The 13,502-nt window shown below is 31.7% G+C and overlaps 1 protein-coding gene across 1 annotated transcript; it reads left to right on the top strand.

Moving 5' to 3' along the window:
• Positions 1–7,249: 7,249 nt before the first annotated feature.
• Positions 7,250–12,667, top strand: LOC132039001 (serine hydroxymethyltransferase 4). The gene is made up of 5 exons (XM_059429525.1): positions 7,250–7,637; positions 9,362–9,723; positions 11,060–11,450; positions 11,549–11,650; positions 12,126–12,667. The coding sequence occupies exons 1-5, from the start codon at positions 7,322–7,324 to the stop codon at positions 12,368–12,370; spliced, it is 1,416 nt and encodes a 471-aa protein (XP_059285508.1). The 5' UTR covers positions 7,250–7,321; the 3' UTR covers positions 12,371–12,667.
• The last annotated feature ends 835 nt before the right edge of the window (positions 12,668–13,502 follow it).

Genomic DNA, 13,502 nt, shown 5'->3' with positions numbered 1-13,502 from the left:
GGGGTTTGGTCAAATCTTAGGGCTTGGTCAAAAGAATGTTAAAAATTATTTGGATATATGTTTTGTATTGTGGGGTGAACCGTAAATAATGGAGAAGAATAGAGTTTTAGGTGATTAGGACTCATGGTTCAACCACTAAACTTTTTTTTTTTTTTTTTTTTTTTTTTTTTTTTTAATGGTTTTCTATTTTGTTGTTCGGTATTTGTATTGGGTTCGATTAAATTTTTAAATTTATACTGGAAGTCTCATTTTGGAGGTAAAATACACTCAAACAAAGATGATTTCATACCCGATGCTTAAATTCATAACGTATAATTAAGGATAAAGTACTTAGAACTTCACTAAAATTTAACTTGTTAGAGCTTATGGTTCAAACTTCAACCACCAAGTAGCGTTTGGCCAAGAAACCAAATATATTTTATTTATTTGGAATCTTTAAAGGTGAAATTGCATATGGAGTTGTGTTTGATTATAGTTTTAGCAAATAATGTATTGAAAGTGGAAAAAAAGTTAAAGCAAAGTTTTAGGTGTTCTTCAATTTTCGAAATTTTTACGGCCAAATGCTGTTTTCAAATTAAGTGACAAAAATTTCAAAAAAGTGAATAATTTTCATGGCAAACGGGTCCTAAACTTTTTCCTTTTTTATTTCTATTCTGGTGTTCAAAAGTCCGGTTAAATTCAGATTTGCGCCTAAAAGTTTCATGTTGGAGATAAAATTGCGCCTAAAAGTTTCATGTTGGGGATAAAACACACTTTAATAAAGGCGACTTCGAATTTAAAACCTCTGATTGAGGATGAGTACTTAGCACTCTACTTCAAATTTTGTTGGTAATGAACACTAATATACAACTCTCACTCTATGCTTTTCATATTTTTTGGTACTAGAGGAGTCAGAATAAGATTATGTCCCTAACATTGGATTTTGGAATTGAAAACGATATAAATATCTACACTGTGATTTTGACTTACTTCCATTTTTTTAAAAAAAATTAATTATGTTAGGGGGAGGAAATAATATGCTGTTGATGGGGTTTGAATCCTCCATCTAACTATAAAAAGCAGAAAATTTACCAAATGAGTCTGGCTTTAATTCTTATTTTGACTTACTTTTTTTAATCGCATGCTTTTCAAATCCAACTCCCTAGAAACAACGGTTCACTTGTATATATTAAAAATATATAGTTAGCGTCTTCTTTATTCAAGATCGAACTATTCTAACTGACCTAGTTTATTACTTCAGTATAATATATATGTTCACGTGAACTCAGTAATTTTTCTTTTAACCCTGTATATTTATGTATTAAGAACTACTAAATATCTATAAATGTAAGATTGTAAATTTAATTATGATCATGTATTAACTTACACTTGTTATAAGAACCCATAATTTCAATTTCTGAATCCGCTTATATTCACATAGAGCATATAAAGACTATCACAAAAAATATACAAGGTTATAGGCTATTGCACTTATAAATTTTTAGGATAACATGCTTTTTTTTTGGGAAAAGGGTCAAAAATACCCCTCTACTTTAGAAAAAGGGCTAAAAATATCTTCTGAACTTATTTTGGGTTAAAAATATCCCTGTCTTGAAGGAAATTATCCCCTAAAATAACCCAAAATTATTTTTAAATCCCAATAACTAAATAATAACCCATAAGATTCCTTATTCCCCCAATTAAACTTTAAACCTACGTATTGAAGGAATAAGGGGATCTTATGGTTAATGATTAGTTAATCGGGTTTAAATGATGAAGCTGGTTTAAAAAATGATATCGGGTTATTTTGGGGGATAATTTCCTTCAAGACAGGAGTATATTTGAAAAGTTGAAGGATGGAAGGGGTATTTTTTACCCAAAATAAGTTCAGAGGATATTTTTAGCTCCCTCTTTTCAAAGTAGAAGGGTATTTTTGACCCTAATCCTTTTTTTCTTTCCCCACTCAATTGGTGATGCTTCCACCAAACCCCCTAAATTAATTTCTTTTGGTCAAGTTAACATAACTTAGTTCGGCAAAGAGTTAGTCCTTCATTGGACAACGGAAAAATTGTGCATAAAGGAGTTTCTTATGTTGACATTTGCAACTTTAGTTGTTTTAACCAATTGTTTTTTCACATATATATGCATATAACATTGCTTACCAACTATTCGTGGTGGGCAAGATTATATTCTTTTATTATTTTAAAAACTTTTTGGAAGGGTTGGTGGGTAGATCAAGGTCGAACTTGATGTTGACTTCACGCTCACAATAACATGCATTAGAACAAATTCTTTTTATAATAAAATAAATATTCGGCATCTGATATTTACTGGATCAACTAACTAATTTGAACTCGTGTCGCATAACATTTATTTGAAGGAGAAGCGCTCTATATAAAAGAAATTTATAGTTCTCATAGTTCGAACATACAATTCCTAGCTAAGGTTGAAAAGATCTCATTCATCTAACCATGTTTTTGATCGTTTGTCATATAAAAAAATAAAAAAAGGAGTTTTCTTGTAATGGAGACTAGTGGTCCTTCAGATATTCACCAACCAAGAAAGGAACTCAAAGCCAAATATTGACTAGGTAAATGAAATTGACATGACCAACATTGTCTTATACAGGTACAAATGTATACAAATTTACAAGGGTGTTAAAGAAGAACAGAAGTTGAATGAGATCAATAAGAAATAACCTATAAAATCTTTAGTACAAGATTATCTTTTTTCTGTTTAAATTGTAAATGAATATAAGGGATTATTTCCTCCTCTTTTACTCAATTAAAAAGAGTTACTCAATTAAAAAGAGTTACTAATATAAGTAGAGTAGTGTTTTCTTTTCAACGGAAAGCTGCTTCAATGCTTAAGTTAAGTTAATTAGTAAACCAATACCAACAAAGGGTTATGGTTAGGAATAAATATTCCTTAACATCTTTAATGAAATTTCAGGTTCGAACCCTTGACATGCAATCTCCTTTGTTAGGGACCGATTTTACCTTCTATGTGAACCTCTCAATCACGAATTCAAATTTGGCAGCGACCAAATAGATATCGGACCTCGAGCGAAATTTTTTTTAAAAAAAAAGGTTAATAAACCAATGAACATGCAAAAGTCATATATGAGTCCATGCTTAATCATTAATCGAACAGCATTCCTATGTAAGTGTATGATGATTTAGATCTGTGCTTGATTTGTGGACCACCGCCACCCCACGTCTTTCCTTATTAAAGGCAATTCAATAAGTTGTTGGTGAGTACTAGATACACTAAGTCATATGAATTAATTTACGTTAGTTAATTATTTTAATGAGGTAAATAAACATATCAATTTGTCATAATTAAGTGCTAAGAATCTGTAAAAGGATACATATCATATATTTACTAGCTTGATATATATATATATATATATATATATATATATATATATATATATATATATATATATATATATATATATATATATATAAATATTGATGGGAAATAGATTTTTATCGATGAAATCGAAAATTGGTACATGTCTGCACGTATTATTAGTAAAATAAAATAAGAGTTGCCAAAAATATTTGCGTCGGTTACATTGTTGCTGACTTGCTGTTCGTTAGAGTTGGAAATGTTGTGAACGTGGACATGTCCTCATTCATTCGCTAACATATACTACTCACCTAATAATTTTATTGATAAAAATATACCCGCATTTGATGTTTACATTAAATTATCGTATCGTTTTATATAGATAAGTAATTTAATTAGTCAATTATATATGTTATGTGTTTATTGGTTTGCTATAAATTTTCAACACGAATTCATTTTTACCTTACTACTTTTGTATTAATATAATTATGCAAAGGTTAGCTCAGCCTCACATTGTTCGAAACTCATGGATATTAATGGGATCTCTTATTTGAATTGACCTTTATTCGTAAGATATTAATTAAGATACTGATCTTTTGTTTGTATCAAGATTCAAACTCGTGATGTGCGTCCAATTTATCATGCGTTACGCTTTTATAATTAAATTGACAAAATTACGTGGAGTAAAAATTTGATATAAACGTTGCGTGAGAATAAGTTATTTAACGCTTTTATTACTAAATTCACCTTTTCTTATCAAATCTAACAACTTCTCACCAACTTCAACAGGGACATGTTGACATCATGAATTCATGCTGCAGCTTATTCTATTTCTGAAAATGTAGGGCCACTAACCATTTACAGTCATCTAACAACACTTTTGGTCTTATCTAATTTTTAGTGTCACACTTTCCAAAAGGACAAAATAAATAATGTAAGATTTTGCTATATAAAACTTATACAGTATATAGCAACAATTGAAAGATCCATGCATATAAAAACCGCATAATAGTAGGCGTTTGGATATAAATTGAGTAATATTTTTTTTAAATAATATTTGAAAGTTAAATTTGTATTTGAACGTATATTTCACTTGATAAAAAAAAATTGAATTTTGTGAGTGAAAAAGTAATTTGAACCAGTTTTTCAAATTTAAAAACTCGTCTTCAAATTTGAAGAGTCCATCTTCAAAACTAATTAAAGTTATTCCAATACCTAAACAAACAATGTTTTACAAAAATTGAAGAAAGGAAGAAAAAAAAAGCTTATTTCTGAACGGCCCTAATTGGTCCTTCATATGTGCAAGAAAATATCGTACTTATTTTGGAGAATTTTGTAAACTTTGAAAGTGTTCTTTTTTATTATTTAACACCAAACCATAAACTTTTACTAACTCGAGTAAATTAATGAGAATATAAAGCACAAAAACAGATATAAAATTACATAAGAATAAAGTTCAAAAAAAATGTACGAGCTCCAGCACAGCACCACATTTCTCACAAATTTTAGCCACGATATCATTTTTCTAATTTCGATTTGGTTTTTTATGATTTGTAATTCTTTAAAATCCTACAAGGAACTTCTTTTGAGACATTTCATCAGCTTGAAGCTCAGAGTTATTATAATTAGAGATTCCACATAGCTGCAAGCCAGTACCAATTTGAAAAGCGTAAAAATGTTTTATCTAAATGTTTTCATCCAATTAAAATATTACTAACATTAGCAGGTTTTAGGTAAAGATTACCTACTTTGTTTTTCTGGTCAAAGGAGGGAAAGGTTTTTCGTGGTGGAATATGGTTGGTGTATATATGCTTTTTTATTCCATTCTGGTCAGGTATCTATTTTCAGGTTTAATATTAATTTAAATTTGTGCCGGAAGCCCCACTTCGAGGAATAAAACATTTTCCTATCAAAGACGATATTTTTTAGCCGGTTAAAACCCGAAACTTAAGATTACAATTTACATATTGAAATTACTTACCACCCACCACAATATTTTTTTGCGGTGGTTGGTAAATATATGTTAAAAATGGCCATCGTGCTCAAAGGCTATACACCAACTTCTCCATGTTCGTGGATCAAACCTACTAAATTTTCACCAACTCTGATAATTACATGTTCACATTTGTGACTTCATGAAGACATCTTGTGCAATTCCTGCTCAAAATATAGAATTAACATGTTGACATTTGTGACTTTATCAGAGACAAACGCTGGTGATTTCTTCTCTCGCTTTAGTTTTGGTGAACTGAGTTATCTAATACATGTTGCATGAATACGTCGAGGTGGGCACAACCCGGACATCACAAATAAAAAAAATTTAAAAAAAAAAAACAAGAAGAAGAAGAAGAAAGAACTATTTAGTAGTCACTAGTCAGCTAGTCGGGCTTTGTTGTACAACCTTATGCAATTTTTAAACTACATTTGTCACTACAGTAGAAATTTTTCTTATTTCAAGAATAAATACGGAAAATATATCCGTATTTTATTTATATACTGTATATTTTTTCAACGATAGAAGTTAAACTGAATCTTCTTAGCTATGCCTATATGTAGCTCCACCCCTAAGTTCACCCACTACTTCTGTTTCAGCTCACCCACTACTTGACATGCTCAATTTATTCTTATTTCGTAACATTTCTATAATACTTAAAGAAAGATTTTAATGTAAATAAACGCATCCCCATAAAAGTAGGGGTGGACATGATATGGTAGATATCGATTATCGTAACGAAATCGAAATTTTTATACCGCGTTTTCGGTATTATGGTATTTGGTATGCATTTTTAAAAAGTTTGGTATTCGGTACGGTATTCGGTATTCATAAAGAAAATACCGAAGTACCGAATACCACACCGAAGTATATGGTTACATATAAAATTCATATATCTTAGTGTTATAATACTAACAAATATATAAACTAGTATTATTAGAAAACTAATTGTTTAAACTTTGGAACTTTGTCAATTCTATCTTGATTTAAATGTCTTTTTTTGTGTAATTGATTTATGAAGGGGATTGTTTATATTTTCATTTAAATATTGTGTAAGATGTTAGTACAATATAATTGAGATATTTTTTGAGTAGTCGAAGTCATAATACTCTACGATATGAGTATATGTTAGTTGAAGTTGAACAAATTATGATACCGATTTACCATACCTCAAAATACCGAAACTGAACTTAAAAATATCGAACCATACCAAATTTTGGTATGGTAATAGTATAGTACTTTTAGAAATCAAAATTCAAAATTATCATACCGAACTTTTAAATACCATACCATAAAGAGTGTCTAAGACACACTAACTATATGAAAAATTCAATAGAAGCAAAAGTTCTCCACAGACCAAAAAAGAAATTATGTTTTTAGGAGTTCCACTTGACATAAATGTTTACATATTGCACCTTTTTTTTTAGTATTCGACAACTATTGAACTCATATATTAACTTTCGTTTAGCCATAAGAATTATTCACTTTTTTCGGAATTTTTTTTTCACTTTATTTGAAAATCAACATTTGGCTATAAAAATTTTAAATACAACTTCATATTTGAAATTTTAAAACACTTAAAATCCCGTTTTCACTTTTTTTTGCTTTTTTTACTATAGATACATTTAAACAACCAAATAATAAATAATATTTGGTTTCTATGACCAAACACCTACTTAACATAATCCACTTGAATCACAAATAAAAACAAAAGATTTCAACCACCAAGTACATGTCACTTTTGACACCCTCAATTCCACCAACTCCCTAAAATCAGCTTTTACCAAACATCCTCAACAAACTAAAAAATCAAAACTTAACAATTAAACCCCCCAAAAAGACTAAAAAAATAAAAAAAACCATTACAAGGGCATTATTGTCCATTCACTTAAATTCATCCCTTTAAAAGTCCCCTCTACATTTCAACTTCCTCTGTACCTTCCCATCTCCTCTGTTTTCTCAATTTCTCCAAAAGAATCCTTAATTTCCTCAAAAATGGATCCAGTTTCTGCATGGGGAAATGAACCTCTTAACACAACTGATCCAGAAATATTCGACCTTATAGAAAAAGAAAAACGTCGTCAATGTCGTGGCATTGAACTCATTGCATCAGAAAACTTCACGTCATTTGCAGTAATTGAAGCACTTGGTAGTGCCTTAACAAATAAATATTCTGAAGGTATGCCTGGAAATCGTTATTACGGTGGCAATGAATACATAGACCAAATTGAAAATCTCACAAGGTCTCGCGCATTACAAGCATTTCATTGTGACCCTACAAAATGGGGTGTCAATGTTCAACCATATTCAGGTACTATATCGTATTATATTGTATTGTGTTTTATTGTAACGAACTGTAATGATTTGATGAATACAATGTATGTATCGTTTCTTGCCGTTACATAATGTCATATATCAACAATTTGAAGAATAAACCTACCAGAAAAGTAGGATACGGGTTAGAATTACTATAAAAAGGCAGGATAAAGGATAGAATATAATTATTAGATAATAACGTAAAGAAAATGGGGTGTTAATGTTCAGCCATATTTAGGTATCCCTGCAAATTAAATAATATTAATCATATCAAATTATGATCTTATTTGTTTAAGTACATTACATCATATTAGATTTAAAATAATTTGTCATCATGTTTCTCAATGTAATATACTCCTTCTGTTCAATTTGTGTTACTTTCCTTTTAACTCGGTTTAAAAAAGAATGTCTCTTTTCTTTTTTAGCAATTCTTTAATTCCAACTTTTCACCTGATGTGTTTAAGATTATAAGATTAAATGATATTTTGGTACACTTAGTTTAAGATCACAAGATTCAAAGTCTTCTTTACTTTCTTAAATGGGGTGTAAATGTTCAGCCATATTCAGGTAGCCCCTGCTAATTTCGCTGCATATGCAGCAGTTTTACACTCTGTTTGGATGGTTTTTATATATTGTTTCATAATATATTGTATTATATTGTATTGTGTTGTATGTATAGTACTAGTAGTATTGTTTTGATAGTATTGTTTTGATGAATACAATGTCACATATCAACGATTTGAAGGATAAACCTAAAAGAAAAGTAGGGTATGGGGGTAGAGCTACTATAAAAAGATAGGAGAGAGGATAAAATGGGATTTTCAGATAATAAAGTAAAGAAAAAATGAGAAAAAAAAAATAAGGTAACGACGCGAGAAAAATAAGGTTGTTACACAAAATGAAACTTTTCGTCGGTTTAACGATACCGTACAATAAAGTTTAAGTAACAATCAAAACAAACATTGTATTTAAAGTAAATACAATAGGTAACAACCATCCAAACAAGCTGTTAAATCCACATGATAGAATTATGGGTTTGGATTTACCATCTTGAGGGCATTTAACACATGGGTATTATACATTGATGTATCTCTGTTTTTATTCCACTATTTCTTGTTGCATTTTCTGTTTTAAAGATTGTATGTTTATGCCTTCTTTTTTTCAGTATGATAATTCTTGAATTGGTTTAGAGGGTATATCTGCATTGAGTTTGGCTTTTATTTGATGTCATTTTGATTTGTATAGCTGATCCTAACTAGTTATTATTCCTTGCTATTTCTTGTTGAATTTTCTGTTTTAAAGATTGTATGTTTATGCCATTTTTTTATCAGTATGATAATTCTTGAATTGGTATAGAGGGTATAGCTGCGTTGAGTTTGGCTTTTATTTGATGTCATTTTGATTCATATAGCTGATGCTAACTAGTTACTATTCCATGCTATTTCTTGTTGCATCTTCTGTTTTAAAGATTGCATTTTTATGCCATTTTTTTAATCTGCTTGATGATTCTGAATTGATTTAGAGTGTAGATCTGCATTCAGTTGGATTTTATTTGATGTCATTTTGATTCGTAGAGCTGATCCAAACTATTTTTATTGCATTTTCTGTTTTAAAGATTGTATTTTTATGCCATTTTTTTTTTTATCTGCATGATGATTCTGAATTGGTTTAGTTGGTAGATCTGAATTTAATTTGGTTTGTATTTGATGCCATATTCAGGTAGCCCTGCAAATTTCGCTGCGTATACAGCAGTATTAAACCCACATGATAGGATTATGGGTTTGGATTTACCATCTGGTGGGCATCTAACACATGGTTATTATACATCTGGTGGGAAAAAGATATCGGCTACTTCAATTTACTTTGAGAGTTTACCTTATAAGTTGGATTCGACAACTGGATATATTGATTACGATAGATTGGAAGAGAAAGCGTTGGATTTTAGACCTAAATTGATTATTTGTGGTGGTAGTGCTTACCCAAGAGATTGGGATTATAAAAGGTTTAGAGAAGTTGCTGATAAATGTGGGGCTCTTTTGCTTTGTGATATGGCTCATATTAGTGGACTTGTTGCAGCTCAGGTAAAATTTTGATGTATCTCTGTTATAAAGATTGAATTTGTATTGTCATTTGTTTAATCTGCATGGTGATTCTGAATTGGTTTAGAGGCAAGATCTGCACTAAAATTGGCGTTTCTTTGATGCCATTTTGATTCTTATAGCTGATCCTAACTAGTTTTGTTCCATGCTAATTTTTGTTGCATTGTGATATGTGCACATCTTTACACAATTAGCCGGGCCAGATTCACTGTTTACTTTTCCTAGCCGGTATTCATAGATTTTACACTGATTATACCTGGTTACACACGTATTATACGTGGATTATACATATATTATACTTCTGTAGGCTAGTTTTAGTTTAAGTGTGTGGGCGGCTATATAGGTTAATTCTTCTTTTTGTTTGCATGCTAATTTATAGTAATTTTGGAAAGAATAGATGTTGTGGTACTCTGTATCTATTGGTTTTAACTCTTGGATCCGCCTGTCAACTCTGATGATACATATCTGTTTTATCGCGAGGTCTATATTTGATATTGGTTTCTACTGAATGGTCGAGCAAATTAACACAATTTGGATGTCCTGGCGATCTGGTTTTATGCTTTGTGATCCATGAGTTAATGTTGAAAAATTGGTATTAGTTGAGCTTATAGGTCTTGTCAAGTTTTTTCTGATTACATGATTATGATGAGGCTTAATGGGGAATTACTCTTCATATAATTTATACACGAGAATCTGATTTCTAATGATTTGCATTTGTTTTATACGCTGCGATTTGAGTTGTGACTTTGGTATTTCAAGACTGTCTTTGTTAGTGTCTTCGCTAGATCTACTCTTAGGCCTTCAAGCTGCCACAGCAGAACTGCTATTTTTTGCTTATAATAATAGTGTGGTAGATCTAAGCATTTTAGAAGTTAAAAGAAATGCTTTGTCCTTGAGATGCGCGACGTTCCTTTTTCCCCCTAATGTTACATTATTGGTCCTTATATATATATATATATATATATATATATATTTTTTTTTTTTTTTTTTTTTTTTTTAAAAATCCTACAAGATGTGTTTGAAGAGTTCAATTTAGATTATGGCTGTTCTTCTAATATATGCATGCATTAAAGGAGCAGGGATGTATCATGACAGTACTTTGTCCTTCAGATGGAACCTCATTTTTAAAAGACTTTTCCTTTTCTGGTAAATGGTGCAATGTCAGTTTACTATGCATTGTTTGATTAAATTAGAACCAAGCACATTAGACCATGTAAGATGTAACGGATGTCTATTTTTACATTCCAAGGCTGTTGTTAACTGTTACATGCACATTTTATTTACGCTATTACTAAGTTGAATCTTGGAAATTATGTAGGAAGCAGCAAATCCATTTGAATATTGCGACATTGTTACTACCACTACTCACAAGAGCTTAAGAGGTCCACGGGCGGGTATGATTTTCTACCGCAAGGGTCCCAAACCACCCAAGAAGGGCCAGCCTGAGGATGCAGTTTATGATTTTGAAGACAAGATTAATTTTTCTGTTTTCCCCTCTCTCCAAGGTGGTCCCCACAACCACCAAATCGGTGCTTTAGCTGTGGCTCTGAAACAGGCAATGACTCCCGGTTTTAAGGCATATGCTAAGCAAGTTAAGGCCAATGCTGTTGCTCTTGGCAACTTCTTGATGAGTAAAGGATACAAGCTTGTCACTAGCGGGACCGAGAACCACCTCGTTCTTTGGGATCTTCGCCCTCTTGGTTTGACTGGTAAGAGATCCAAGTGTACTCGGGTCTTTTGGAATGTCGAGTATTATAAGCATTAATAGTGACTGATCACAAATGTATGTGGTTTGACATTTTTGCAGGTAACAAGGTGGAGAAGCTTTGTGACCTTGCCAACATTACTGTTAACAAGAATGCTGTATTTGGTGACAGCAGTGCTTTGGCACCTGGAGGTGTTCGTATTGGTAAGAGCTGAACCACTTGGCTCATCTTTTTCGTTGGTTGTTGCTATTAAAATGTCTAAAGATAAAAGAGGTTTAACTTGAGGTTTCGATCAAATTTCATTCTCAAAATCTTGTGCTTGGATAGCAAGGCCATTTGCACTGCTTGAATCTGTGACCTCCTTGTCACAGCACAACTAGAGGCGATTTCAAAATTTGAATTTAATGGGTGCACTTTTAAAGATTTTAGCATTGAATTCATTGTAATGTTAAATTTATGTGTTGAGATCTAGTATTTGTTGAAATTTTAGTTGTTCCTTACATCATACAATATATATACACACACTCCGTGTCGAAAGTCATAGGTTCAGATGAACTCGTAACCGAAAGTCTACATCCGCCCCTGCTCAACTCAACTCTTACTATTGCACCAAGGTCCTCCTTCGGGAATTTATCGTCGTAGGATAAAATAAGTTGCTGACGGGGTTTCTTAATGCAGGTACTCCCGCCATGACATCTAGGGGTTTGCTCGAAAAGGACTTTGAGCAGATCGGAGAGTTCCTTCACAGGGCTGTGACAATCACCTTGAACATCCAAAAGGAGCATGGAAAGCTTTTGAAGGACTTCAACAAAGGTCTTGTTAATAACAAGGAAATTGAAGAACTCAAAGCAGATGTTGAGAAATTTTCCTCATCTTTCGACATGCCCGGATTCAAAATGTCCGAAATGAAGTACAAGGACTAAACTCACACTTTGCACCACAGCTGCTCTTGTTTTTTTTTTTAAAAAAAAAGTTTCTGTATCTTGTTTGGTTTAGGAAAAATTTCCCTTCAAGTTTATTCATTCACTGAGAAGAAAATAAGTATTATGCCTTGTTTCTGTACTTTGTATTTTAGGTTAGTGCTTGGATCTTGTCTTGAAAGAAGTTTGTAGTTGGCCTCTGATTTCTGCTGCTGTTTGGTTTCAAAAGTTTTTATAAAAATTACTATTCAAGTAGAAAGAAATACTTGTTCAATGGAAGTTGGGCTTCAGTTTTATGAATGTTGGACTTATCATTTTTTTGCACGGAGTGTCATTCAAACGCGCTGGTCTTTAATTTTTGACCCTCAAATTGCTGGTTTTTAATTTTTTTTCCTTCGCCCTAAACACAACCCATTTTCCTTTTCATACCACCAAAATGTAAGACCAAAAATCCTCGTGGTTTCTTACCGATTGCATAGAAAAAAGATATGAGTTTGAAGGGGTACTTTGGATGTTTTGGTATCCATCTCCATTTTTTTTGAAACCCGACTCAAAAAAAAAAAAAAAAAAAAAACTTTCCACCATAAACGATCGGAAGGCTAGAAAAAAAGGAAAAAATCGCGAAAAAAAAGTTAAATCTTATAAGACTGATTTTGGAGTTGTCTTGTAGTTCCAAGTTAGCTTATGTTAAACTTTGCTAAATTAGCCTGAAGGCACCAAATGGGTTTAGTTATGCTATAGTTTGCTCTAAGTTCTATAGTTAAAAGTTATCAACTTCTAATGGCAAAAGTTATCCAGACAAAGGGGTAAATTTATCCGTCGTAGGGTAACTTCTATATAGAAGTTATGCCTTAGGGCATAACTTGTCTTACGATTTTTTTTTTTTTACTCTGCTGGGATTCTATAAATGTTAGGCATTCTGCCTTGTGATTTTTTTTTTTTTTACTGAGCCAGGGTTTGAATCCAGAACCTCGGGGTATTTTAGGCGAAGGACAAAAGTTAAAGACCAGCAATTCGAGGGACAAAAATTAAAGACCAGCACCGAATAAGGACAATCGTGCAAATTGACCCAGTACTTTTAAGGGGAAATTTCGTAAATGACTAACTTTAAAGGGTTATTTTCGTTGCGTAACTA

The sequence above is a fragment of the Lycium ferocissimum genome, chromosome 12 (assembly GCF_029784015.1).
Source record: "Lycium ferocissimum isolate CSIRO_LF1 chromosome 12, AGI_CSIRO_Lferr_CH_V1, whole genome shotgun sequence".
Taxonomy (NCBI): Eukaryota; Viridiplantae; Streptophyta; class Magnoliopsida; order Solanales; family Solanaceae; genus Lycium; species Lycium ferocissimum.
The sequence above is the reverse complement of the archived record's forward strand: the minus strand, read 5'-3'. Positions and strand labels throughout refer to the sequence as shown.